This window comes from Nematolebias whitei, chromosome 10 (genome assembly GCF_014905685.2).
Source record: "Nematolebias whitei isolate Nwh7 chromosome 10, NemWhi1, whole genome shotgun sequence".
In the NCBI taxonomy this organism is placed as follows: Eukaryota; Metazoa; Chordata; class Actinopteri; order Cyprinodontiformes; family Rivulidae; genus Nematolebias; species Nematolebias whitei.
Genome location: NC_056507.1, coordinates 27,750,018 through 27,776,170, shown reverse-complemented (window position 1 = coordinate 27,776,170; position 26,153 = coordinate 27,750,018). Strand labels below are relative to the sequence as shown.

At 40.7% G+C, this 26,153-nt stretch overlaps 2 protein-coding genes across 2 annotated transcripts in view; both read left to right on the top strand.

Annotated features, from left to right (window-relative positions):
- LOC119416441 (beta-1,3-galactosyl-O-glycosyl-glycoprotein beta-1,6-N-acetylglucosaminyltransferase 3-like) overlaps nucleotides 1-12,168 on the top strand; it is a 29,329-nt gene extending 17,161 nt beyond the window's left edge. Inside the window, exons 3-7 of the mRNA XM_037683676.1 lie at nucleotides 2,672-3,792; nucleotides 6,982-7,019; nucleotides 11,651-11,702; nucleotides 11,786-11,901; nucleotides 12,104-12,168. Coding sequence (XP_037539604.1) covers nucleotides 2,672-3,792; nucleotides 6,982-7,019; nucleotides 11,651-11,702; nucleotides 11,786-11,901; nucleotides 12,104-12,168 — 1,392 coding nt within the window. The remainder of the gene's footprint in view (nucleotides 1-2,671; nucleotides 3,793-6,981; nucleotides 7,020-11,650; nucleotides 11,703-11,785; nucleotides 11,902-12,103) is intronic.
- Nucleotides 12,169-16,995: 4,827 nt separating this feature from the next.
- gcnt3 (glucosaminyl (N-acetyl) transferase 3, mucin type) lies at nucleotides 16,996-18,264 on the top strand. Its single transcript, XM_037683675.1, has one exon. The coding sequence runs from the start codon at nucleotides 16,996-16,998 to the stop codon at nucleotides 18,262-18,264; it is 1,269 nt and encodes a 422-aa protein (XP_037539603.1).
- The last annotated feature ends 7,889 nt before the right edge of the window (nucleotides 18,265-26,153 follow it).

The window sequence follows — 26,153 nt, the reverse complement described above, 5'->3', positions numbered from 1 at the left end:
GGGGGGGGGGATTGGGGTCCGGGTTCGGAGCTGTAATTACTGTTAATTCGTCGGGTTGGGTGGGGTTCGGAAATTATGACTGCAGGCTGGGGCCGGTTCAGATCAGATTTTTTGGGCCCGAATGCAACTCTATCCTGCACGTCACTATTCCACCACCAGGTTTCCTTATCATCCATTCTCTGTCCAGATGACACACCAAGTACCTTCCTACCTGTCTCTCTAATTATTGTTGCTGTGGTAGTCCAGTCATTTGGAAGCTCTTTCTCACCACCCAGAACCTTTAACAGCTCCTCTCTGAATTTCTCACAACATTCTTCCTTCTTCAGCTTCCACCATTTGGTCTTCTTCTCTGATTTTACTCTTATTCTCTGCTTCACAACAACAGTCATTCTACACACAACCATGCAATGCTGTCTGGCCATGCTCTCCCCTGCCACAACCTTACAGTCCCCAATCTCCTTCAGGTTTCCTCGTCTACACAAAATGTAGTTGACCTACATACTCCTTCGTCCACTCATATAGGTCACTCTATGTTCTTCCCTCTTTTGGAAATATGTGTTGACTACAGCCATTTCCATTCTCTATAAATTCATCACCGTCTGTTCCTTTCCTTGACACCAAACCTACCCATCACTTCCTCATCCCTTCTGTTTCCTTCACCAACATTTCCATTCAGGTCTGCTCTGATCACCAATCTCCCAGGGAATACTCTCTATCACTTCATCCAGATCTTTCCAAAATGTATCTTTCTCCTCCTCATCACATCCAACATGTGGAGCATAACCATTGACAATGTTTAGCATCAGACCTTCTACTTCTACCTTCAGGCACATCACCCTATCTGACACTTTCTTCACCTCTACTACATTCTTTGCCAACTCCTCCTTCAGGACCACCCCTACTCCATTTCTCTTTCTATCCACACCATGGTAAAACAGTTTGAACTCTGCTCCAATGCTGCGAGCCTTGCTGCACTTCCACTTGGTCTCTTGGACATATAAAACATCTACCTTCCTTCTCTGCATCATGTCAGCCAGCTCTCTACCTTTGCCTGTCATTGTCCCCACATTTAGAGTTGCAACCCTCAGTCCTACATTCCTAACTTTCCTCTTCTCCCTTCGTCTCCTGACATGTTTCCTTCCATGTGGTCTTCGACTAACAGTAGCACAATTTCCACCGGCACCCTGTTTGTCAACAGCACTGGTGGTGGTCATTGTTAACCCGGGCCTCGACCAATGTGATATGGTTTTGCATTGATGAACTCTCATTATGGTTTTGGCAAAAGTGTTTTACATCGGATGCTGTTCCTGACACAACTCTCTCCATTTACCCAGGCTTTGGACCGGCACAAGAGATTAGAGTTGCATTTGGGTAAAAAAAATCCGACCCGGCCCCAGGTCATAGTCATCATTTCCAAACCCCACCCAATCCAACAAATTAACAGTAATTACAGGTCCGAAACCGAACCCCAGAGCTGAGGGGATGTTTGTCCTTTCATGGCCGTCAAAGCACATTAAATGCTTCCCCGGCTTCTGCCTGCATTGGACCCTGCTCTGATATGCCAGATATTTTGTGATCTCACTTGTTTGGGTCATCAGCCGTGTGCGTCCACTGAGTGCAGCAGTTGAATGAACATCCATTTGGGCTGATGAATCACTGGCAGAAGTCCATCTGAAGCTTAACTGAACTTTTTACCTCTTTCAAAGCCAGTCAAAGCGTGCTGAAATGGCCGCTTGCGGCAGCTGAATGTATGGCAAGCTATGTTGCCATATAATTGGATCGTCAGCCGCACGCGTCCGCTGATGCAATCAAAAGCCCTACACTGACCCGGCTGGCACATTAAGCACTTTATTATTGACCGGCCCAGTCCGAATCTAGGTTGGGTGGGGCCGGGCTCTGGGTTTGAGTTAGAAATGACAGCTCTACAAGAGATACACTGGCTTGTGCTCCCTAGTGGCTGTTTTTTCTGCTTAATAAATGCATGAACAATGAAAAAAAAAATCTATCCATGTTTGTGTAAATATCAGTACATTTTAAACTTATTAAACTTTTGTCATTTTGGAAACTAAGGATTGGTTTATACAGTCTCCATGATTTATTGTAAATATTCAACTGAACATTCCAAAACTATTTTACGATTTTACACACATATCTTTTTGACTTTAGATCCCTCCCACCATCACCACACACACAAACACACGCACGCACATACACACACAGACATGAGCAAAGTCCTTGCAGATAAACATAGTTTGGAACAAAGTAAGTTAAGTCACATTCACACTGAACGCTGTGACATTGAAGTTAGTGAACATATTAAAAAAATATCAAATTGCAGATTTGATCTGAAGTTGTTTAGGCTTTTATAAGGTCCTACAAGAAGTTACACAGGAAACCCCTCCTGTCAGAGCACAGTTTGACTCTTCTACAGATAAGTGATTCACTTTTCTTAATAAGATCAAGTGCTACAGCCTCTCCCTCAAACAACAAACTTAATGCAAGGCAACTCTCACAATTGCAAGAAAGGAAAATGGCTCGCATAAACTTTCTGAGGAGAAAGATGCTGTCAAGGACTATCTTACCCATCCTTCTGGTTACATCTGTTTTTGCTGTTTTTTGGAAAAATACATTTAAGAAAGAATTTTCCTCTGAGCATCCCATACCACATCAGTTATTTGTAGATCTGCCTGGCTGTTTAGCTATCATCACTGGAAACATAGAAGGGAAGAAGACCAACTTAGAAGCTCTTCTAGCACCCAGGACGCGAACTTCTTTGCCTGCAGACTTCTACATCACTGCGGCAAAGGACTGTCCAGCTTTCATTGAGAAGAGGAGTTTCATTACGGTGCCTCTGAGTGAGGAGGAGAAACATTTCCCTATCGCATTCTCTATTGTGATCCATGAGAAGATTGAGATGTTCGAGCGACTCTTACGGGCTATTTACGCTCCTCAGAACATCTACTGCATACATGTGGATCTCAAATCACCTTTGGAGTTTCAGACGGCTGTGAGGTCTATAGTTTCCTGCTTTCCTAATATATTCATAGCCAGTAAGTTAGAAAGTGTTGTATATGCTGCTTGGCCCAGAGTCCAGGCAGATCTGAACTGTATGAAGGATCTGCTGAACTCTAACGTCCAGTGGAAATATCTGCTGAACACCTGCGGGACAGACTTTCCCATCAAAACAAACAGAGAGATGGTCATGGCTCTGAAAGCCTTAAATGGCAGAAACAACATGGAATCTGAAGCCACTGTTCCCCATAAAAAACTACGCTGGCAGTATCATTTTGAGGTCACTGGCACTATCACACAGACAAATGTGAAGAAGAGTCCTCCACCCATCAGCAGCCCCATGTTCCAAGGAAATGCCTACTTTGTTGTCTCAAGGGCTTTTGTGAAACATGTGATGGAGGACAGAGAAGTGCAGAAATTTATAGAATGGGAGAAAGACACATACAGCCCAGATGAGCACTTCTGGGCCACTCTTCAGAGGATGCCTTCTGTTCCAAAATCAATGCCTGCCAATGCCAAATATGATACGTCAGACATGTTAGCTATTGCTCATGCTGTGAAATGGTCCTACTTAGCAGGAGATGTTAACAAAGGAGCCCCCTACTCTGATTGCACAGGAAAATACCAAAGAGAGGTATGTGTGTATGGAGCTGGTGACCTCCTGTGGCTGCTGCAACAACACCACCTCTTTGCAAATAAGTTTGATCCTGAAGTTGATGATGTTGCCATCAGATGTATGGAGTCAATTCTGCGTTTCAGAGCTTTAGGTCAAGATTCTTTGTCAAGCCAAGAATATTGAGTCCTTTTTCTTTAACTGCTAAAATGCTTAAAACTTCTAAAATATCTTAAATATATAATTGCATAAGCCATGCTGATATAAAAAAGTTTGATGGAATAATGTCTTATTGAAAGGCTATTATTACTTTCGAGGTTTCACACAGCTGTTATTTTTACACTGTTTTTCATTTTACATCAAGACTTTTTTTTGCCATAGTTAAAAAATATATAGTTTTAGTTTTATGCATATTAAAAAAATCTTTAATTTTTCAGTTTTGAAAAGTTGCATGTTTTGACAATCATGACAGTGTGTGCTGTCACAAAATGCATCCTGTTTGTTCCTTATGAAGACTGATGAAAAATGTAAAATTTGATAAGTGAAAACAGCTTCTGATTTGTTAAATTCACAAGAAATAATTTAACAACTGCCATTATTTGTGTAAATAACTTAATATTTTTATAAACTTAATAAACAATTGTTTTTTGTGAGTGAAATTTGGCACTGGTTTGTGCAGTCTGCATGATTTATTGTAAATATCAATAAAAGCAAATCAAAATACTTCACAGCATGAAAAATAAAATTTTATATGCCTTCTGACTGTACAACATCTTCTCTTCATATGGTTTTTAAATAAAGTTAAACAAATGTTCCTGTGATAATTGGATTTTTGTGTTTTGTTTTAGTCCTGTATAAAACAGAGGACTCAAGGGTTAACTGAAACATTTATTTTAACAATTTGACAAAAAATGTTTTTTATGTGCTTCATCTGAAATAATTTAATCTGGAGCCTCTTTAACAGCATCCAAATGTATACAAGCCTGTTGACATTAGACGCCCCCCCCCCCCCCCCCCACACACACACACACACACACACACACACACATGCACACACACACACATATGCACACACGCACAGTCTTGTATTTCTGACTTTGTGGGGACTTTGTATTTGACCCATTAATTTCTATTACCCAACCCTGACCTTACCCTAAACCTAACCATTATCAGTACATGCCTAACCCTAACCCTAAACCTAACCCATCCGCAACTCACACCTTAGACCTAAATCTAATCCCTAACCGATCAACGAGACTTGAACTTTATGGAGACCAGGCTTTGATCCCCACAAGGAGCAGCTGGTCCCCAGAATGTAACCTGAAACACAACAGTGCATGCACACACAGAACTTAAAGCCGATAAAGTCCTTGCAGATAAACATATCTTCAAATATGATAGTCTGACTCCAACAAGGAACAAATCCAACCCACACTGCATGCCTTGACATTAATCTCACAAAAATTAACCATAACATTAATAAATGTCACACCGCACACTGATTTGCATTTGTTCAGGCTCACTATTTGACGTTGTTTTGCAGTTTTACAGAACTAAAAATACATTCAAAATTATTTTTGCATGAATAAAAAAATTGTTTCACGAAAACAAATGTTGCAGGTGGCACTAATGTTCAGACATTGTGAGTCCTATCTGTTTTAGGGTTACACATTCCTGTTTTCCATGGCTGAGATGGAGAGCACTGCACTGCTTTACTTTTATTTTTTTCAAAATTTGTTTTTTAACTTTCTGTTAATGTTAGTTTCCCGTGTATGTTTATAAATAGCATTAATTTAAACAAGTTTAATCTCTGTTCACATGACTTCTTTTATCTACTTTTCACTCTGTCCTCTGCATCCTCTGTCCTCACTCCATCTACCTGCATCAACCTCTAACTGCATCCATATATCTCCTCTTTGGCCTTCCTCTATGCCGTTTACCTGGTAGCTGCATTTCCATCATCCTTCTCTACCAATATACCCACTGTCTCTCCTCTGGACATGTCCAAACCATCTCAGTCTGGTCTCTGTAACTTTATCTCCCAGTTGTTCAAACTGTGCTGTACCTCTGATGATCTCATTCTTAAGCTTATCCATTCTTATCTCTCCCAAGAAGAACTTCAACATCGTCATTTCTGCCAATTCCAGTTCTTTCTCCTGTCTTTTTGTCAATGCCACTAGCTCCAAACCATATAACATAGCTGGCCTCACCACTGTCTTGTAAAAATTTTCCTTTGACCCTTGCTGCCACTCCATCCATCCATCCATTCATCATCTTTTACCCGTTTATTCACTGTTCCACCAGCCTCCCTCTCATTCACACGCACATAATCTATCTTGTTAGAGATATCGTTCATTCCTCTTCTTTCAAGAACTTACATTTTACATTATACATTATAATTCCATTATTTACATTACATGCATCTTTTCAAGTTCTACTCAACCAGGTCCCTGTTCTTACCACAGTTCACAATGTCATCTGCAACCATCGTAGTCCACAGGGATTCCTGCCTGACCTCATCTGTTAGTCGGTCCATCACCAGAGCAAACAAGAAGGGGCTCTGAGATGATCCTTGCCACAATCCCACCTCCACCTTGAAGCTATCTGTCACTCCTACAGCACATCTCACCACTGTCCTGCTGTCTTTCAGCATGACCTGTACCAGTTTAACATGCTTCTCTGCCACTCCAGATTTCCTCATGCAATACCACACCTCCTCCCTCTGCACCTTGTTGTATGCTTTTTCTATATCCACAAAGACACAAAGGAGTTCTTTCTGACCATCTCTATACATCTCCATTATCATTATCAAAGTGAAGATGGCATCTATGGTGCTCTTTCATGATATAAAATCATACTGATGCTTACCTATACATGTAGTCACCTCTCAAGTCTAGCTTCCACAACTCACTCCCAGAGATTTTCATGTGGCTTATCAATTTAATTACCTTGTAGTTGCTATAACTCTGTACATTACCCTTGTTCTTAAAAAGGCATTTTCTCACTGTCAAAATTTCCATTGAATAATCAAATCAAAAACGTCACTGCCATCTCTCCTAGACATTTCCATACCTTTACTGGTATGTCCTTTTTTTTATTAGGCCCGAGCAGCAAAGCGCTGCAAAGGCCTATTGTAATTGCTCTGTTCAGGCCCGAGCTGCAATTTTTTCCGCCAAATGAATTGGTGTTTTGGGGACCTTAACATATCCCAAAAGTCACCAAATTTGGCGGACGCATCAGGACTGGTGAAGAATTACGTATTTTAATGGCATGGCAAAAATCGCTACAGAAACGGCTCAAGAGCGCCACCTACAAATTTTCAAAATACCCTCCGCTTTAACAGTAGTTTGTTGTAGAAGCATGAAATTTGGTACGCTTCTCCAATTCCCTAGATGCACAGAAAACCCTCTGGAACCAACATTGTACGATAAACAGGAAGGCAGCCATTTTGGAACACAATTTTCACACCTTTTTGGCGGTTTACAGCCTCGGCATTTGAATGAACTCCTCCTAGGGATTTCGCTCAATCGGATTCAAACTTGGCCATTTTGGTCAAAAGGCATGGGAGACACAAAATTATCTAAACGGTTTGTTTCGGAGCATGCTGAAGGGGCGGGGCCAGACCTCAAAGTTTGACATCTTGCCTTAAAAAACAAATTCTTAACAGCTCCTACACGAAAACTGTCTGAGACATAAAACCTTCGCTGATTGATCCACATCCAGTCCCCTGCAAGAATGAATGGTCAAATCATGACATCACTTAAGCCACGCCCCCAGACAACAGGAAGTATAAAAAAATTTTTTGTTGTTTTGTTACCTTTTCCTTTTAGCCATCCTATTTGTTAAAAAAAAAAAAACTGTAGTATGCTTTTTTATAACTGTTTATTGTTGTTGCTGTTGTCCATTGTTGTCATCTTTCTTTGTTGAAATCAGGTCTCTCTTGTAAATGAGTCCTCGAGGCTCAATGGGATTTACCTGTATAAATAAAGGTTGATTTTTTGTTGAACAATCCCTATCTGACCCCTGTTACCTGATCATCATGTTAGTGTGTCCAGTGACCGAAGACATGTTGGTGTAACTTGCTTTCCAACACTGACAGTTTTGGGTGGAGCATGTGGGCGGCGCGGCATGGAGAAGTAAGACGTAACGCTGTCACCATACGTTTGGCTCTAAATTCCACATTTTTGAACCGAGGTGCACCAAAATCAGTATGATCGATGATTATCCACCCCTTGAACAGGAAGCTATGATAAGTGACCAATAGCCTCCACAGCGCCCCCTATAATATTTAAAAAAATAAGCCCCAAGCCATTTTTGGACCGATAATTCTGAAACTCGGTGAACATCTGTATCTTCTCAGGAACTATGAAAAAGTCTCTTGGAGCCCTGGTCCAAAATCAACAGGAAGTCGGCCATTTTGGGTCAAAGGGTCATTTTTGTTAATTTCTAATTGAGAATTTTAACAAACTCCTCCTAGGAATTTTTGAAGAATTGTCTTCAAACTTGGTTGGAGAGTAAAAGTTATCTAAAGCTTGTGTTTTTGTATATGTTAAAGGGGTGTGGCCAGGACTCAAAGTTTCGCTTCACTCTAGAAATTTCCAAACACTATAACTTTCACATTGAAAGACTGAAATGCACGAAACTTGGCATGACTCATCCCTGTTGGGTGCCCGATGATCCACTGTGGTCATATTTTGACGTGATCAAAGCCCCGCCCACTCAGAACAGGAAGTCTCTTTTTTAACTTGGAATGCTCCCTCTTTGACACCATTGACCTAATCAGGATGATCCTGTGTTAGAAGACAGATAATATGGTCTGACTTGATTTAAAGTGCAAACCGTTTTTGTTTGAGGATGTGGGCTTGGCGGCGTGGTGAATTCAGAAGTGACGCCGTTGCAATACGTTTGGCTCTAAAATGCACAGATTTCAGCCGAGGTGCACCAAAATCACTATGATTGATCATTATCCGCCCCTTAAACAGGTATCCATGATAAGTGGCCAATAGCCTCCACAGCGCCACCTACATTATTCCTACAGTTATAGCTCAGTGATACAAGATCTGATCCGCACTAGATTTATTGTGTGTCATCAGTGAGGACTTTTACACACATTGATATTGTGACTTAACTCTAGTGCGCCCCCTACATTATGCCAACCATTATATCTCAATGATACATCATCCTATCATCACCAGATTTTTGGTGTGTTATCTGTGAGCATTTCTAGACACATTGGTATTGTTGTTTAACATTTGACTCAAGTGCGCCCCCTACATTATTCAAACTGTTATATCTCAGTGATATATCATCTGATCTGAACCAGATTTTGGGGGTGTCATTAGTGAACACTTCTAGACACATTGATATTCTTTTTTAACTTTTGACTCAAATGTGCCCCCTAGATTATTCCAACAGTTATATCTCAGTGAAATATCATCCAGTATGTACCAGATTTATTGTGCATGATCAGTGAGCACTTAAAGACACTTTGGTATTGTTCTTTAACATTTGACTCAAGTGTGCCCCCTACATTATTCCAACAGATATCTCAGTGATACATCATCCAATCTGAACCAGATTTTTGATGCATATTCAGTGAGCACATCTAGGCACATTGATATTGTGGTTTAACATATGAATCCAGTGCACCACCTAGATTATTTAATCAGCGATATCTCAGTTAATTATCATCCAATCTAAGCCAGATTTTGGGTATGTCATTAGTGAGCACTTCTAGACACACTTCTAGACACACTGGTATTGTTGTTTAACTTTTGACTCAAGTGCACCCCTACATTATTCCAACAGTTACATCTCAGGGAAAGATCATCCAATATGTACCAGATTTTATGTGCGTGATCATTGAGCACTTAGACACATTGATATTGTTCTTGAACATTTGACTCAAGTGCACCCCTACATTATTCCAACAGTTAGATCTCAGTGACACATCATCCAATCTGAACCAGAATTTTGGTGCATAATCAGTGACCACGTCTAGACACATTGATATTGTGGTTTAACATATGACTCAAGTGTGCCCCCTACATTATTCCAAGAGTTAGATCTCAGTGAAATATCATCCGATCTAGGCCAGATTTTTGATATGTCATTACTGAGCACTTCTACACACATTAGTATTGTTGTTTAACTTTTGACTCCAGTGTGCCCCCTAGATTATTCCAACTGTTATATCGCAATGAAATATCATCCAATATGTACCAGATTTTATGTGCGGGATCAGTGAGCACTTAGAGACACATTGATACTGTTCTTTAACATTGGACTCAAGTGTGCCCCTACATTATTCCAACAGTTATAGCTCAGTGATACATCATCCAATCTGAACCTGAGTTTTTGTGCTTGATCAGTGAGCATTGGTACACACATTGGTATTGTGGATTCATGACATAACTTAAGCCCCACCTTCTCAGAGAAAAACTGGATTATTGGATGACACTTCCAGCTTCGCACTGTGTAAGATATTAGACTGAACCTTTGTTTGCTAACTGTTGATTACCACACGTGACATGTTGAAAAGCATAAAGGAAGTGCTTGTCAAACATTAGCCACAAAACAGGAAGTCACCATAACTCCTGTCTGGAAGGTCAAATTTCGCCTATACTTGTAAGACCTGCAGCTGGACGAGTAACGAGATGGACAGAAAGCCATGTCAAAGATTCGGGAAATGCGCCCCATGGTGAATGCATGCGGGATTGGCATGACAGCGTTTGCAATGGCGACTGGGTGGACTAGCCGGAGCTCACGCAGTCGCCATAAGGCCAGAGCGGCGCTTTGCTGCGAGGGCCTCCAATGCTGCGAGGGCCTCCAATGCTGCTTGCAGGTTTATTTTTTTTATACCTTTATTTTACAAGGAAGAAATCCATTGAGATCTTCAATGTCTTTTAAAAGGATGTCCTGTCATAAGGTCCAAGTGCCATCCCCTTCTTTATCCTCTTCAATGCTTTCCAGACTTTTTTCTCACTCATCTTTCCCACCTCCTGGCCCTGTTGGATTCCTGGGTTTCCTGTCACTCACTCTCTCTCTCTATATATAAGGCTAATCACCTTCAACTCACTACACCTGCTGCTGCCTGAGGAGACCTGATTTGGGACTGTATATATACTCCTGCCAGACCTCTCTTCAGTGCTGGGACATCAACTACTATACAGTAACTTATGTTCAGCCAACTAACTTTTTCATTACAGCCGGTCCTCACCGCCTGTGATCTCTCCAGGGCCTTCCACATCCTGCTCCTCCAAGTCCTTCTTAGGACCTCATCTCTCCACAGTGATTCACCTGTGGACCAACGGTGTCTGATCAAATGCAGCCATCAAACAAATCAGCTTGGATCAACCTGCTCCTCTCTATACCAATACTCACCTCAACACCAGATCTTCTGGAAAACCTAAGACCCCTCCACTCCTCCTCAGGGCGCACACAAAACAGTAAGAAATTATTCTTCATTCAAAGAACATATTTTCAAGGATTGTCTGAAGATTCAAAAATATACTCACCTTGCCCTCTCCTCTCTTCCAGCCCTGTAAATGTCTGGCACTGCACCTGTAAATAAAGTTCACTTACCTTTTGCATCCTGACTCTGTCGTTCATTCTTAGTCTGCTTACTTTAGGGGTCGCCACTAAACACAATCATGATAGAATGTCCTGGCCAAACAGATACCCCAAGTAGGACTGACTAGGTTCAGGCTCAGCCAAGATTAAATGAAAAAACTGACCAACATACTGTGACTTTACAAAAAATTCTAACCCAGCAGCAAACCACCCAAGACAACCTTCGGGAGCTGGGTGGCATGGCGTTTGCTCTTCAAAAAGGAGATGATAGCCCAATCCTCCTCAATAACCCAAACTACCCCTCCAAGACCCGTGGTCCAGACCAGTAACCTGCCTCCTAAGGAACCAGATGCAAGACTTTCCAAAATGTTTGAATGTAATACACGTAAATGTGGAGGTTTCATCCTGCAATATAATCTGGCGTTTAACATGTGCCAACCACCTATGCCTCAGACTCTGCTTGCATAGCCTATGTTGTCAGCGCTCTGAAAGGAGAAGCGCTCCAGTAGGCATATGCTTACCTTCACAGATGTTCCATCGAAGCCTTGGCATTCACCACCTTCTTGAGGGACTTTCTTCGAGTTTTAGATCCCCCCTGCAACAGGAGGAGGTGGCTCAAAAACTCTTCACCATGCGCCAAAGAAAAGAGACGGTGGCCATATTTGCCATTCACTTCCGCAACATTGCAGAGGAATCCGAATGGGGTGAGACCGTGCTACAGTGCCTTCATTAATGCATTAAACAAACACATAAAAGACCAACTGGTTACCAGAGATCTCCCCGCTGATTTGGATGGTATCATTTCCCTGGCGATAAAGATTGATAATAGAGTTTGTGAGGATCTGTTGGAAGAGAACTAGAACTTCCGCAAATGCTCGCTACCCAGAGGTGTTACTCCTGCTCCAGCGGCTTCAACTTCTGAACCTGAGCCAATGCAGTTTGGAAAGACTTGGCTCTCCCCCGAGGAATGACAGCGCTGCTTCAACACCAATGTCTATATGTATTGTGGAAAGAAGGGTCACATAATCACTGCCTGCCACCTACGGGTAAAAGACAGTACCCACCAGTAATTTAGGAAATACTGGTGGGTATGACATCATTAACTCCTGGAAAAAACTAAGCCTGCCAGTGATTATACAGTATGCATTAACTCTGTCAACGTCCCTATACAGGCCCTGACTGACTCTGGTGCTGAACAAAATCTCATCAGCCGAAGCCTGGTAGAGGAGCTGTAAATTCCACCTGTCAGTCTGACACCAGCCATTATCCACTAGCCATATATGCCCTGACTGGACAAACCATCTCTTCTATCTCATTAAAAACATCTAAAATATTGTTTGTTGTGTCCTGCATCACCAGGAAAGCGGTGAGTTCTTTGTTTTTGATTCCCCCTGTCCTCAACTCATTCTGGGTCACCCCTGGTTAAAGTTACCTTACCCCCAGATTAACTGAGTTGAACATAGTGTTGAGAGATGGAGTGAGAGATGTTCCTGAGCTTGCCTTCCCTTAGCCATCTCTCCAGGTTCAAATCCTAAACCTAAAAATGAAGAAATGAACCTCTCAATTGTGCCCACTCTTTACCACACAATGGTGCCAGTCTTCAGCAAACAAGAGCATTGTCTTTACCACCACACAGGCCTTATGACTGCTCCATTGACTTACTTCCTAGAGCTCCTCTACCCACAGGTAGACTGAACAACTTATCTGGTCCCGAGAAAGTGACCATGAGAGACTATATTGATGAATCCCTCAAATCTGGCATAATTTGCCCCTTTACTTCAACAGTAGGGGCAGGATTCTTCTTTGTGGCAAAAAAAAGAGAAGTCTTTAAGACCTTGTATTGATTACAGAGGGCTAAATCAAATCACTATCAAAAACAAGTACCCTCTCCCTCTGATCGACTCTGTCTACGAACAGCTCCAGGAAGCCACCATCTTCACAAAATTAGACCTCCGTAATGTCAATCATCTTGTGAGAATTTGTGAGGGTGATGAGTGGAAAACAGCTTGACACCATTAGGACACTATGAGTATCTTGTCATGCCTTTTGGCTTAACCACCGCCCCCGCGGTGTTCCAAGCTCTTGTGAACATTGTCCTCAAAGACTTTCTCAACATCTTTGCATTTGTTTACCTGAATGATATACTTATCTACTCCAAGACTAAAGAACAACATATACACCATGTAAAAGCTGTTCTCCAAAGACTGTTAGAAAACCAACTCTTTGTAAAAGTGGAGAAATGCGAGTTTCATGCTACCACTGTTCCATTCCTGGGTTTCATTTTCGAGAGAGGACAGGTTCGATCTGACCCCGAAAAAAAAAACAAAGCTGTTGTGGACTGGCCAGTCCCCACTAACCAGAAACAACTACAACATTTCTTGGGGTTTGTTAGTTTTTATCGTTTCATCAAAAACTATAGCAAAGTGGCCACTCCACTGACACAGCTTATCTACACTCAGAAAATTCAGTTAGACTCCTGAAGCAGAATCAGACTTTTCTCAGCTAAAATATATTTTTGCCACAGTTCCCATCTTATCCCATCCTGATGTTAAGAGGCATTGTAGAGGTCAACGCTTTTGACTCAAGTGTCGGGGCTGTTTTGTCCCAAAGAGCAGCCGATGATGGTAAGCTTCATCCATGTGCTTTTTTTATCATGCCAGCTGTCTACTGCAGAAAGCAACTGCGACGTTGGTGACAGGGAACTGCTAGCTATTAAATTAGCAGCTCAAAAGCAAAGGGATGTTGTTTTCAAGAAGGAAGTCGGTCCCAGCAGTTTTCCTCAATTTTATCATCAAATGGTGTCCCTATTGAGTTTGTCGATTACTACAAATACTTGGGTATCTTCGGCGATTTGCATCTTTTTTAAGCTACACGTGGAAAACTTGGTAAAGAAACTGCAAGTAAAATTGGCTTGCTTTTTCAGAAGTAGATCCTGTCTAGCTCTGAATGCTAGGAAACACCTTTTAACTGCAATTTTACTTCCCTCCATTGACTATGGTGACATTATTTACATGAACGCCTCTACAAGTACCTTGCAGATGTTGGATGTTGCCTATCACGGTGTGCAAAGATTCATAACAGACTGTAACTACCATACCCATCACTGCACCCTGTATTCATTGGTTAACTTGTCATCATTAACTTCACTCAGACTCTCTCACTGGTACATTTTCATCTTTAAATTGCTTCTTGGTCTGTTGCCTTCTTACATCTCCTCCTACATGTCACTGCATGAGTGCAGCTACAGCGTGCGCTCTCAGGACATTATTACATGCAATGATCCCTCAGTGAGGACTGAACTAGGTAAAAGGGCCTTCTCCAACTCAGCTCCTGTTTCCTGGAACACCTTGCAAAAAGATCTGAAGCTCTCGACTGTGACCTCTCTAAGTGGCTTCAAACATCTGCAAGTTCATGGCAAAAACCAATGCAGACATGTTCCTGTTTTTAGTTTTCTAGTACTCTACATCGCTTTACAATTTAGCTGTTTTTTCCTTTTGTTTTTTAATACCGTTTTCTTTTTTTTTCTTTTTTCTTCTCAATTAACATGCTTTCTTTTGATTGTCTATATTTGTCTTTGTTGTCTACTGTTGTCATCACTCTGTTAAAAATGGGTATATCTTGTAAATGAGTCCACGAGGCTCATTGAGACTAACCTGTATAAATAAAGGTTGAATGAATGAAAAAACAGAGTTCTAATTTTACCTAAGGGGCATTATTATAGACTAGCTTGAGACATGGATTGGTTAAAGGTCCTTATAAAGAAAATGTAGCTGAAGTGACATTTAGGAAAACAGAAGAATAAAAAAACTGCTTTGCTATTCTTATTTTTTAAGATTAGGATGCATAGTTTTATTCTTTAAAGTGTCAAGTGTCTGTCATAGTGTGAGCACAAACTTTATTTGAAAAGTGACTGAGAAGTGAATGAAAAACAACACTTATTTGTGTAAATGCTTATATTGTATTTTACAGTATAACTTACTGTTAAATAATTGGTAGGCTATTTGAGAAAAGATGGATTAGTCAGTACACTATACATGATTTGTTGTAAATAATCATTTAAATGAGTTTATGCTACATAAAAAAAAACTACATCTTTGCTCTTTTTAACATCTTCCAGTATATTTACACTGGATTTATTCAAGGACTCAAATTTAGTCAGATTAGTGTTTTATTTGTTGTTGTTCAATTTAATTCAACTCAAAAATACTTTATTAATCCCAAATTGTTGTTGTAGCTCATCTTGGTTTCATTAGAGTTTTTATAGATGCTGATGGCTTTGGGCAGGAAGGATCTGTTGTAGCAGTCTGTCCCACAGCACATCCGAAGAAACTCTTGTAGCAGTCTGTCCCACAGCACATCCGAAGAAACTGACTGAAGGTGCCAATCCATCTGCCTAGACCCATGAGACCTCTCAGTCCTCTTGGGCAGGACTGCCTGAATGCCAGGTAGAACTCCTCTCCCAGCGATTGCCATTCCTCCCAGCAGACTGCTTAGCCCCTCAATGCCGTGGACGAAACCGCAAGTGCTGGGGGACGATCTTGGTCCTCCCACTGTCACGAGCCGCATTTCCAGCCACCTCCAAGATCTCAGTGGTCAGGCACTCAAGCATCACCTCTAGGTAGACGGGAATGAATCCACAACACCTCCTTTTCAACTAATTTGGGATTTGGGGCTATAGTTGAGGTATTTTTGAGCTTTTGAGATGTTAATCATCTGCTTCCGGTTGTAGAAAACTACATTGTTGTTATGGCAACGCATAATACCAAAAGTAAAAAAGCTTTCACTAAAAATCCTTCCAGCGGCACAGCATCTGATACCAGAGGAAATACTCATCCGAAAAAAACTATTTACATCCACGAAAAAAAAAGAGTAATTCAAGTTTCCAAAAGCAAAATCTCAGAATTAATGTAAAATAGCTACTCCAACATGCAACCACCTTGAGTGGTGCAATTCTAGAATTCTAGTTATGATGATGATGATGATGATTATTATTATTATTAATTTTCTCTCAGTGCATGCATGGGTTTTCTCCGGGTACTCTGGTTTCCTCCAACAAACCAAAAACATGCATGTTAGGCTAGGTGAGAGAGAGAGAGACTGAATGGTTGTTTGTCTCGATTGTCTCTATGTGGCCTTGTGATGGACTGGAGACCTGTCCAGGGTGTACTCCGTCCCTCGCACAGTGATTGCTGGACATGGGCACCGGCGACACCCATGACCCAAAATGGAAGAAGCGGGTAAAATTTAAAGGATGGATGGATGGATGGATGATCAAAACGACAGAAATAAATTAATAAATAAAAGAGACACCTATTTGAAAAATTAGACAAACTAAAATGAGTTTTACCATAGAAAATCTTGCTTCTTCCCCTTTAGGAGTATCAACGTTTAAACTTGTGCTTTTTCATGTCCTCTTGATGTTAGAACCACACACACAAACTTGAGCCGACAAAGTCCTTGAAGATAAACCTATTTTGGAATATGGCAGACACTGTGACTAACAAAGTACAGACAATCACACAGAACACTGAGACAGTGAGTTAAGATAAACTAATCAGAACATAAACATCAACTTGAAGATTTGATCTGAAACTGTTCGAGCCTTGACAAAGTCTTAAAGTGAAGTCACACAGAGGACCCTCTTGTCACAGCTTAGTTGACACACCTCCATATATGAGTGATTTACTTTTCTTAAGATTAAGTGCTGCATCTCTCCCTCAAACAATAAATTGCAGACACAACTGTTCTCACAACTTCAAGGAAGGAAAATGCTTTTCTCAAACTTTCTGAAGAAAAAGATGCCGTTGAAGATTTTTTTATTTATGGTTTTGATTCTTCTTACTGTTTTTTGGAACAACGCATTTAAGAAAGCACTTTCCTCTTATCACCAAATACCACAGCAGTTCTCTGAAGATCTGCCTGGCTGTTTAGCTATCATCAGTGGGAATGCAGAAAGGAAGAAGACCACCTTAGAAGCTCTTCAAGCATCCAGGAAACGACCTGCTTTGCCTGCAGACTTCTACATCAATGTCACAAAGGACTGTCCAGCTTTCATTGAGAAGAGGAGTTTCATTACGGTGCCTCTGAGTGAGGAGGAGAAACATTTCCCTATTGCATTCTCTATTGTGATCCATGAGAAGATTGAGATGTTTGAGCGACTCCTACGAGCTATTTATGCTCCTCAGAACATCTACTGCATACATGTGGATCTCAAATCACCTTTGGAGTTTCAGACGGCTGTGAGGTCTATAGTTTCCTGCTTTCCTAATGTATTCATAGCCAGCAAGTTAGAAAATGTTCTATATGCTGCTTGGACCAGAGTCCAGGCAGATCTGAACTGTATGAAGGATCTGCTGAAATCTAACGTCCAGTGGAAATATCTGCTGAACACCTGCGGGACAGACTTTCCCATCAAAACAAACAGAGAGATGGTGATGGCTCTGAAAGCCCTAAATGGCAGAAACAATCTGGAATCTGTGCCCGTAATATCCACCCACAAATTTCGCTGGAAGTTTCATTTCAATGTCACGACTGGCAATATCACTCGGACATTTGTAAATAAGAGTCCTCCCCCTATCAGTGTCCCCATGTTCCAAGGAAGTGCCTACTTCATTTTCTCAAGGGTCTTGGTGAAACATTTGATAGAATACAACAACAAAGAGGTGCAGTACTTTATGGAGTGGGAGAAAGACACGTTTGTCCCTGATGAAACCTTCTGGGCCACTCTACAGAGGATGCCTTCTGTTCCTTTGTCTACACCTGCTCACTCCTTGTATGATGTGACAGATATGGGAGCTATTGTACGTTTGACAAAGTGGTCTTTTTTAGCAGGAGATGTTAAAAAAGGAGCCCCCTACTCTGATTGCACAGGGAAATACCAAAGAGAGGTTTGTGTGTATGGAGCTGGTGACCTCCTGTGGCTCCTGAGACAACACCACCTCTTTGCAAATAAGTTTGACCCTGAAGTTGATGATGTCGCCATCAGGTGTGTGGAGTCAATTCTGCGTTTCAGAGCTTTAGGTCAAGATCCCTTGCCAACCCAGGAATATTCAGGATTTTTTCTTTAACATCTGAAATGCTTTAAACCTCTGAAACATCTCAAATATATAATTGCATAAGCCATGTTGATATAAAAAATGTTTGATGGAATGTCTTATTGAAAGGCAGTTATTACATTTGGGGGTGCACACAGCTGCTATTTTTCATTTTTCCAGCAATACTTTTTTGCCATAGTTTAAAAAAATATAGTTTTAGTTTTGTGCATACTAATAACAAATCTTTATTTTTTTTCAGTTCTGTAAAGTTGCATGTTTTGACCATCATGACAGTGTGTGCTGTCATTAAATGCTTGCTGTGTTTGTTCCCTATGAAGACTGATGTAAAATGTAAAATTTGATAAGTGAAAACAGCTTTTTTTTGGTAAATGCATGAGAAATAATTGAACAACTGCCCTAAATTGTATAAATGTCTGTATATTTTCATAAACCTAAAAAACAATGTTTTTGTGTGAGTGAAACTTGGCACTGGTTTGTGCAGTCTGCATGATTTATTGTAAATTTCAATAAGAACAAATCAAAATACTTCACAGCATAAAAAATAAAATTTTATATGCCTTCTGACTGTACAATATCTTCTCTTCATATGGTTTTTAAATAAAGTTAAACAAATGTTCCTGTGATAATTGGATTTTTGTGTTTTGTTTTAGTCCTGTATAAAACAGAGGACTCAAGGGTTAACTGAAACATTTATTTTAACAATTTGACAAAAATGTTTTTTATGTGCTTCATCTGAAATCATTTAATCTGGTGCCTCTTTAAAAGCATCCAAATGTATACAAGCCTGTTGACATTAGACACACACATACACACACACACACATATGCACACGCATACACACACAGAACTTAAAGCCGACAAAGTCCTTGCAGATAAACATATCTTCAAATATGATAGTCTGACTCCAACAAGGAGCAACCCACACTGCATGCCGTGACATTAATCTCACAAAAATTAACCATAACATCAATAAATGTTACACTGCACACTGATTTGTATAAATGTTCAGGCTCACTATTTATTTGACATTGTTGAGTTTACACAACTAAAAATACATTCAAAATTATTTTGCATGAATAAAAAATTAATTTCTGGCAAATAAAAATGTCAGGTGGCACTAAAAGGCGGCTGTGGCTGAGTGGTTAGAGCAGCCGTTCTCCAATGCAAGAGTTGGGGGTTCGAATCCAGCAGTCACGTGCCGAGGTGGCACTGGGCAAGACACTGAACCCCTCATTTCCTCCGATGTGGTCCCATCAGTCTATGAATGTGATAAAGCTCTGATTAGTCTCTTTTGAATGATTTGTTCAATTAGCATTGTAGAGATCTAGTACAGCGCTGTATGAATGGGTAAATGAGGACACAGATTGTAGTGTAAAGAGTTTTGAGTATCTTGATAAGATAGAAAGGTGATATACAAGTCCAGTCCATTTAATCTTCAGACATTGTGAGTCATATCTGTTTTAGGGTTACACAATCCTGTTTTTCATGACTGAGATGGAGAGCACTGCACTGCTTTACTTTTTTCTTGTTTCAAATTCTAAAGTTTTTTAACTTTCTGTTAACGTTAGTTTCACGTGTATGTTTATAAATAGCATTATTTTCAGTTACTTTAATCTCTGTTCACATGAATTATTTTGTCTGTTCCATCATAAGGGGTCTCCACTGTGTGTCATCCTCCTCCATCTCACACTGTCCTCTGCATTCTCTGTCTTCACTCCAACTACCTCCATATCCTCTTCAACTGCATCCATATAATAATAATAATAATAATAATAATAATAATAATAATAATAATAATAATAATAAATAAAGCTGCAAGCAGCATTGAAGGTCCTCACAGCAAAGCGCCGCTCTGGCCTTACAGCAAGCGCGGGGGCTCCAGCTGGTCCACCCAGTCACCATCACAAACTCTCTCATGCCTATCCCACAGCCGTTCACCAAAGTGCGCATTTGCCAAATCTTCAACATCACCTGTGACCGCCGGAGCTCCAGCAACACCTCCCAGTCGCAATTGTGAACGCTCTCATTCTATTCCTGCACGCGTCCACTAGGGTGCGCATATGCCTCCATCCATCCATCCATCCATTATCTTTACCCGCTTATTCCATTTTGGGTCACGGGGTTTGCCGGTGCCCATGTCCAGCAATCACTGTGAGAGGGGCGGGGGGCACCCTGGACGGGTCGCAAGTCCATCACAGGGCCACATAGAGACAAACGAGACAAACAAACAGTCACTCTCTCACTCACATCTAGGGACAATTTAAAGTTACCAATCAGCCTAACATGCATGTTTTTGGTCTGTGGGAGGATACCGGAGTACCCGGAGAAAACCCACGCATGCACGGAGAGAACATGCAAACTCCACCCAGAAAGGCCCCTGGACCGGGGTTTGAACCAAGGACCTGCTCGCTGAGAGGCAGCTGCGCATATGCCTAACCTATGAAATCACTTTCCGCCCATATCAATATGAGTCCAGCTGCAAGCCTTACAAGTTTGGCCGAAATTTGACCTTCTAGACAAGAGTTATTGTGACTTTCTGTTTTGTGGTGAATGTTTGAGGAGCACTTCCTTTATGCTTTTCAACATGTCATGTGTGGTAATCAACAGTTAGCGAATACAGTTTCAGTCTTATATCTTACACAGGGCGAAGCTTGAAGAGTCACCCATTAATCAACAGTTTTTTCTCTGAGTGGGTGGGGCTTAAGTGAGGTCATGAATCCAAAACACCAATGTGTCTAGAAGGGCTCACTGATTACGCACAATAAACCTGGCGCATATCGGATGATGTATCACTGATATATAACTGTTGGAATAATCTAGGGGGTGCACTGAAGTCAAAAGTTAAACAACAATACCAATGTGTCTATAAGTGCTCACTGATCATGCACAGAAAATCTGGTGCAGATCGGATGATGTTTCACTGATATATAACTGTTGGAATCATCAAGGGAGCGCACTGGATTCACGTGTTAAACCACAATATCATTGTGTCTATAAGTTCTCACTGAATACGCACAATAAATGTGGCACATTTTCAGATGATGTATCACTGAGATCTAACTGTTGGAATAATGTATGGGGTGCACTGGAGTCAAAAGTTAAAGAACGATACCAGTGTGTCTAAGGGGTGGATAATGATCAATCATAGTGTTTTTGGTGCACCTTGGCTCAAATCTGTGCAATTTAGAGCCAAACGTATTGCAACGGCGTCACTTCTGAATTTGTCACGCTGCCACGCCCATATCCTCCAGCGAAAACTGTTTTTAATTTAAAGCAAGTCCGACCAACTTGTTATATGTCTTCTAACACAGGATCACCCTGATTAGGTCAAGGGTTTTAGAGAGAGAGCATTCCAAGTAAAAAAAGTGACTTCCTGTTCTGAGGGGGCAGGGCTTTGATGACACCAGAATATGACCACAGAGTATTGTCAGGCATCCAACAGGGATGACTCATGCCAATTTTGGTGCATTTCGGTCTTTCAATGTGAAAGTTATAGCGTTTGGAAATTTATGGTGTGAAGCACAATTTTGAGGCCTGGCCACACACCTTTAATATAAATGAAAACACGAGCTTTTGATATCTTTTACTCCCCAATGTGTTAAGGGCATATTAGCCAAGTTTGAAGGTAATTCTTCAAAATCCCTAAGAGGAGTTTGTAAAAATTTGCCATTAGAAATGCCCAAAAATGCCCCTTTGACCCAAAATGGCCTCAACTTCCTGTTGAGTTTGGACCAGGGCTTCAAGAGACTTTTTCATAGGCCCTGAGAAGATACAGATGTTCACAGAGTTTCAGAATTATCGGTCCAAAAATGGCTTGGGGCTGAAGTTTTAAAATATTCTAGGGGGCGCTGTGGAGGCTATTGGCTACTTATCGTGGATCCCTGTTTAAGGGGTGGATAATGATCGATCATACTGATTTTGGTGAACCTCGGCTCAAATCTGTGCAATTTAGAGCCAAATGTATGGCAACAGCGTTACATCTTACTTCGCCACGCTGCGCCGCCCACATGCTCCACCCCAAACTGTCAGTGTTGGAAAGCAAGTTACAGCAACATGTCTTCGGTCACTGAACACACTATCACGATCATAGGGGTCAGATAGGGACCAGTCGACGTAAAACTTTACACTTCCTGTTCTCAGGAGTCGTGGCTTAAGTGATGTCATGATTTGACCATTTAGTCATGCAGGGGACTGGATGTGGATCAATCAGTGAAGGTTTGATGTCTCAGACAGTTTTCAAGTAGGAGCTAATAGCGTTTCGTTTTTCATTGCGAGATGTCAAATTTTGAGGTCTGGCCCAGCCCCTTCAGCATGCTCCGAAGTGCACCGTTTAGATAACTTTTCTTCCCCCATGCCTTCTGAAAAAAATGGCCAAGTTTGAAACCGATTGAGCAAAATCCCTAGGAGGAGTTCAAATGCGGAGGCTGTAAACCGCCAAAAAGGTGTGAAATTTGGGACGGCATTCCAAAATGGCCGCCTTCCTGTTTATCGTACAATGTTGGTGCCAGAGGTTTTTCTGTGCATCTTGGGGAATTGGACAAGTGTACCAAATTTTATGCTTCTACGACCAACTAAGGTTATGGCGGAGGGTATTTTGATAATTTCCAGGTGGCGCTCTTGAGCCGTTTCTGTTGCGATTTTTGCGACACCCTTAAAATACGTAATTTTTTACCAGTCCTGATGCGTCTGCCAAATTTGGTGAGTTTTGGGATATGTAAAGGCGTCCAAAAGTCCAATTCATTTGAGGAAAAATTGCTCGGGCCTAATGAACGGAGCGATTACAATAGGCCTTCGCAGTGCTTCGCTGCTCAGGCCTAATAATAATAAACTTTATTTATATAGCACCTTCCAACAATGCATTTCATTGACCAAAGTGCTTTACAAGATAAAACAAATAAAAACAGGGCACAAATTAAAAATAGAGCCACAATAAAAGGAGGTAAAGGATATTAAAAAAATACTAAATACTAAAATTTAAACATCAAAAGCCCTTTTGAATAAATAGGTCTTCAATTTTGCTTTGAACAATACCAGATCAGAGATGGCACGCAACTCATAGAGAAGAGTATTCCAGGCTGTTGGGCCTGTGTTGTGGAAAAAAAGGTGATTCCCAGAACAGACCAAGGTGTAGTTCATCAGATTTATTTATAAAGCTTTGGAGAAACAGTGCAGTAATTCACAGGACATGCAATATACAAGATTACACTCTTATCAGTGTCCTCGTCCATGTGAAAACTCTGGTCTGCTCTAAAATTGGGACCGGACAAATCCGTTTTAGAGTAATCTTCCAGTCCAGTCCTCAGCTCCTCTCCTCTGTGTCAGAGCTGTCCATCCAAGGGTCCACTGCAGGCACAGAGGAGTGAATATGAGTCAAGGACTGCTTGAGCAACGGTACCATGTCATATCATCTCAATCAGATCATTGTACCAGTTCCTTCTGCTCCTGATTGTCACAGTAGGAGTGATTACATGGGACCGTTAATATCACACATCAACACATGAGCAGAAGGACGTTGCAGAACATTCCCACAGGAGAGTGATTGATCATTTTGAGTACAAATAACGCACATTTGTCTCAATACCTGCAAAAGAAAAGGGCCGGTCCCCCCAGTGTTTGCACCTTGAGTGAGGCACTTCCAGCAGATACTAACCAGCAGCAAACTTCTATTTTGGTCTCATCTGACCACAGAACTTTCTCCCATGACTCCTCTGGATCATCCAAATGGTCATGGGCAAACTTAAGACGGGCCTGGACGTGTGCTGATTTAAGCAGGGGAACCTTCCGGGCCATGCATGATTTTAAACTATGACGTCATAGTGTATTACCCACAGTAACCTTGGAACCAGTGGTGCCAGCTCTCTTCAGGTCATTGACCAGCTCCTCCCGTGTAGTTCTGGGCTGATTCCTCACCTTTCTTAGGATCACTGATACGCCACGAGGTGAGATCTTGCATGGAGCCCCAGTCCGAGGGAGATAAACAGTCATGTTTAGTTTCTTCCATTTTCTAATAATTGCTCCAACAGTTGATCTTTTTTCACCAAGCTGCTTGGCAATTGCCCCGTAGCCCTTTCCAGCCTTGTGGAGGTCTACAATTTTGTCTCTGGTGTCTTTGGACAGCTCTTTGGTCTTAGCCATGTTAGTAGTTGGAGTCTTACTGATTGTGTGTGGTGGACAGGTGTCTTTATGCAGCTAACGACCTCAAACAGGTGCTTCTAATATAGAATAATAAGTGGAGTGGAGGTGGACTTTTTAGAGGCGGACTAAGAGGTCTTTGAGGACCAGAATTGTTGCTTATTGGCAGGTGTTCAAATACTTATTTGCAGCAGTAACACACAAATAAATAATAAAAAAAAAAAATTACATTGTAATTTCCTTATTTTTTTTAGATTATGCCTCTCACAGTGGACATGGACCTAAGATGAAAATTTCAGACCCCTCCATAATTTCTAGGTGGGAGAACTTGCAAAGTCACAGGGTGTTCAAATACTTATTTTCCTCACTGTATAGATATGTGTGTATATATATATATATTAATATATATATGTATATATATTAATATATATATATATATGTATATATATGTATATATGTATATATATGTATATATGTATATATACGTGTATATATATATATGTGTGTGTATATGTTGATATGGGAGCTATTGTACGTTTGACAAAGTGGTCTTTTTTTTGCAGGAGATGTTAAAAAAGGAGCCCCCTACTCTGATTGCACAGGGAAATACCAAAGAGAGGTTTGTGTGTATGGAGCTGGTGACCTCCTGTGGCTCCTGAGACAACACCACCTCTTTGCAAATAAGTTTGACCCTGAAGTTGATGATGTCGCCATCAGGTGTGTGGAGTCAATTCTGCGTTTCAGAGCTTTAGGTCAAGATCCCCTGCCAACCCAGGAATATTCAGGATTTTTTCTTTAACATCTGAAATGCTTTAATCTTTTGAAACATCTTAAATGTACTGTCATGGTTGTCATTGTCACAGAAATTTTTAAAACTTGTCACATTTTTTATAGTTAATGTTATTTTAAGTCTTGTTTAAAATAATGTCTTAATGAATTCAATAAAATTCATACATTTTGGGGGCGATAAGAGTTAAAAAAAATAAATCGCAACTGTAGATGACATTTACTGCTGTCTACAAGATCTGCATCAACTCTTTAAGAAACAAATGCCATGATTTTGCCTAAACATTTGAAATGTGTTAAATGTATGTACGGGAAAGAACATGATGATTTGTGCATTTTCCTTTTCACAATATAAGCAACTTTTAAAAAAGTTTTAAAAAAACACAAGGAAACTTGTTGACTTATAGCTTTACTGAAAATATTTTTTGACAAGAAATATATTTTTAACTGATTGTTTCAGACTGCTTCTACAAATGCTCACTTCCCAATAATCAGAGGAGAAATTCATAAGAAGTGGTAAAAAAACAAACAAAAAACCCCCTAACATTTGTTTTATTTCCCCCTGATTTAAACTGAAAACATTAGCAGTGAACAGTGAAAAAGTGCTGTCAAATTTTCCCATTAAAAATGCCACTCAGTGAGTCAGAGAACTAAGATGCAGTTTTCAAATCAGACCATAAAAATATATTAATTTCTCTCCTTTGCCATATTTTGAATATAAATATATATTTAAATGCAATAGAGCAGAACATGCATCAACCACTTTTAACAGAGTGTGTTAAATAAAGTTTACATACAACAGTAAATATGGTACATCGATGAGCCGAGTCTGACATTTTATACAAGATTAGCTGAGAAAAAACAAAACAAAAAGGAACATTTGGGACAGCATATGGACAAAACGCTAAGGATTAAACCGCTTGACTAAAAATAATAGGTTGGTATTGTAACAGACAGCATAGATTCAAAAAGGCACTTTCCTG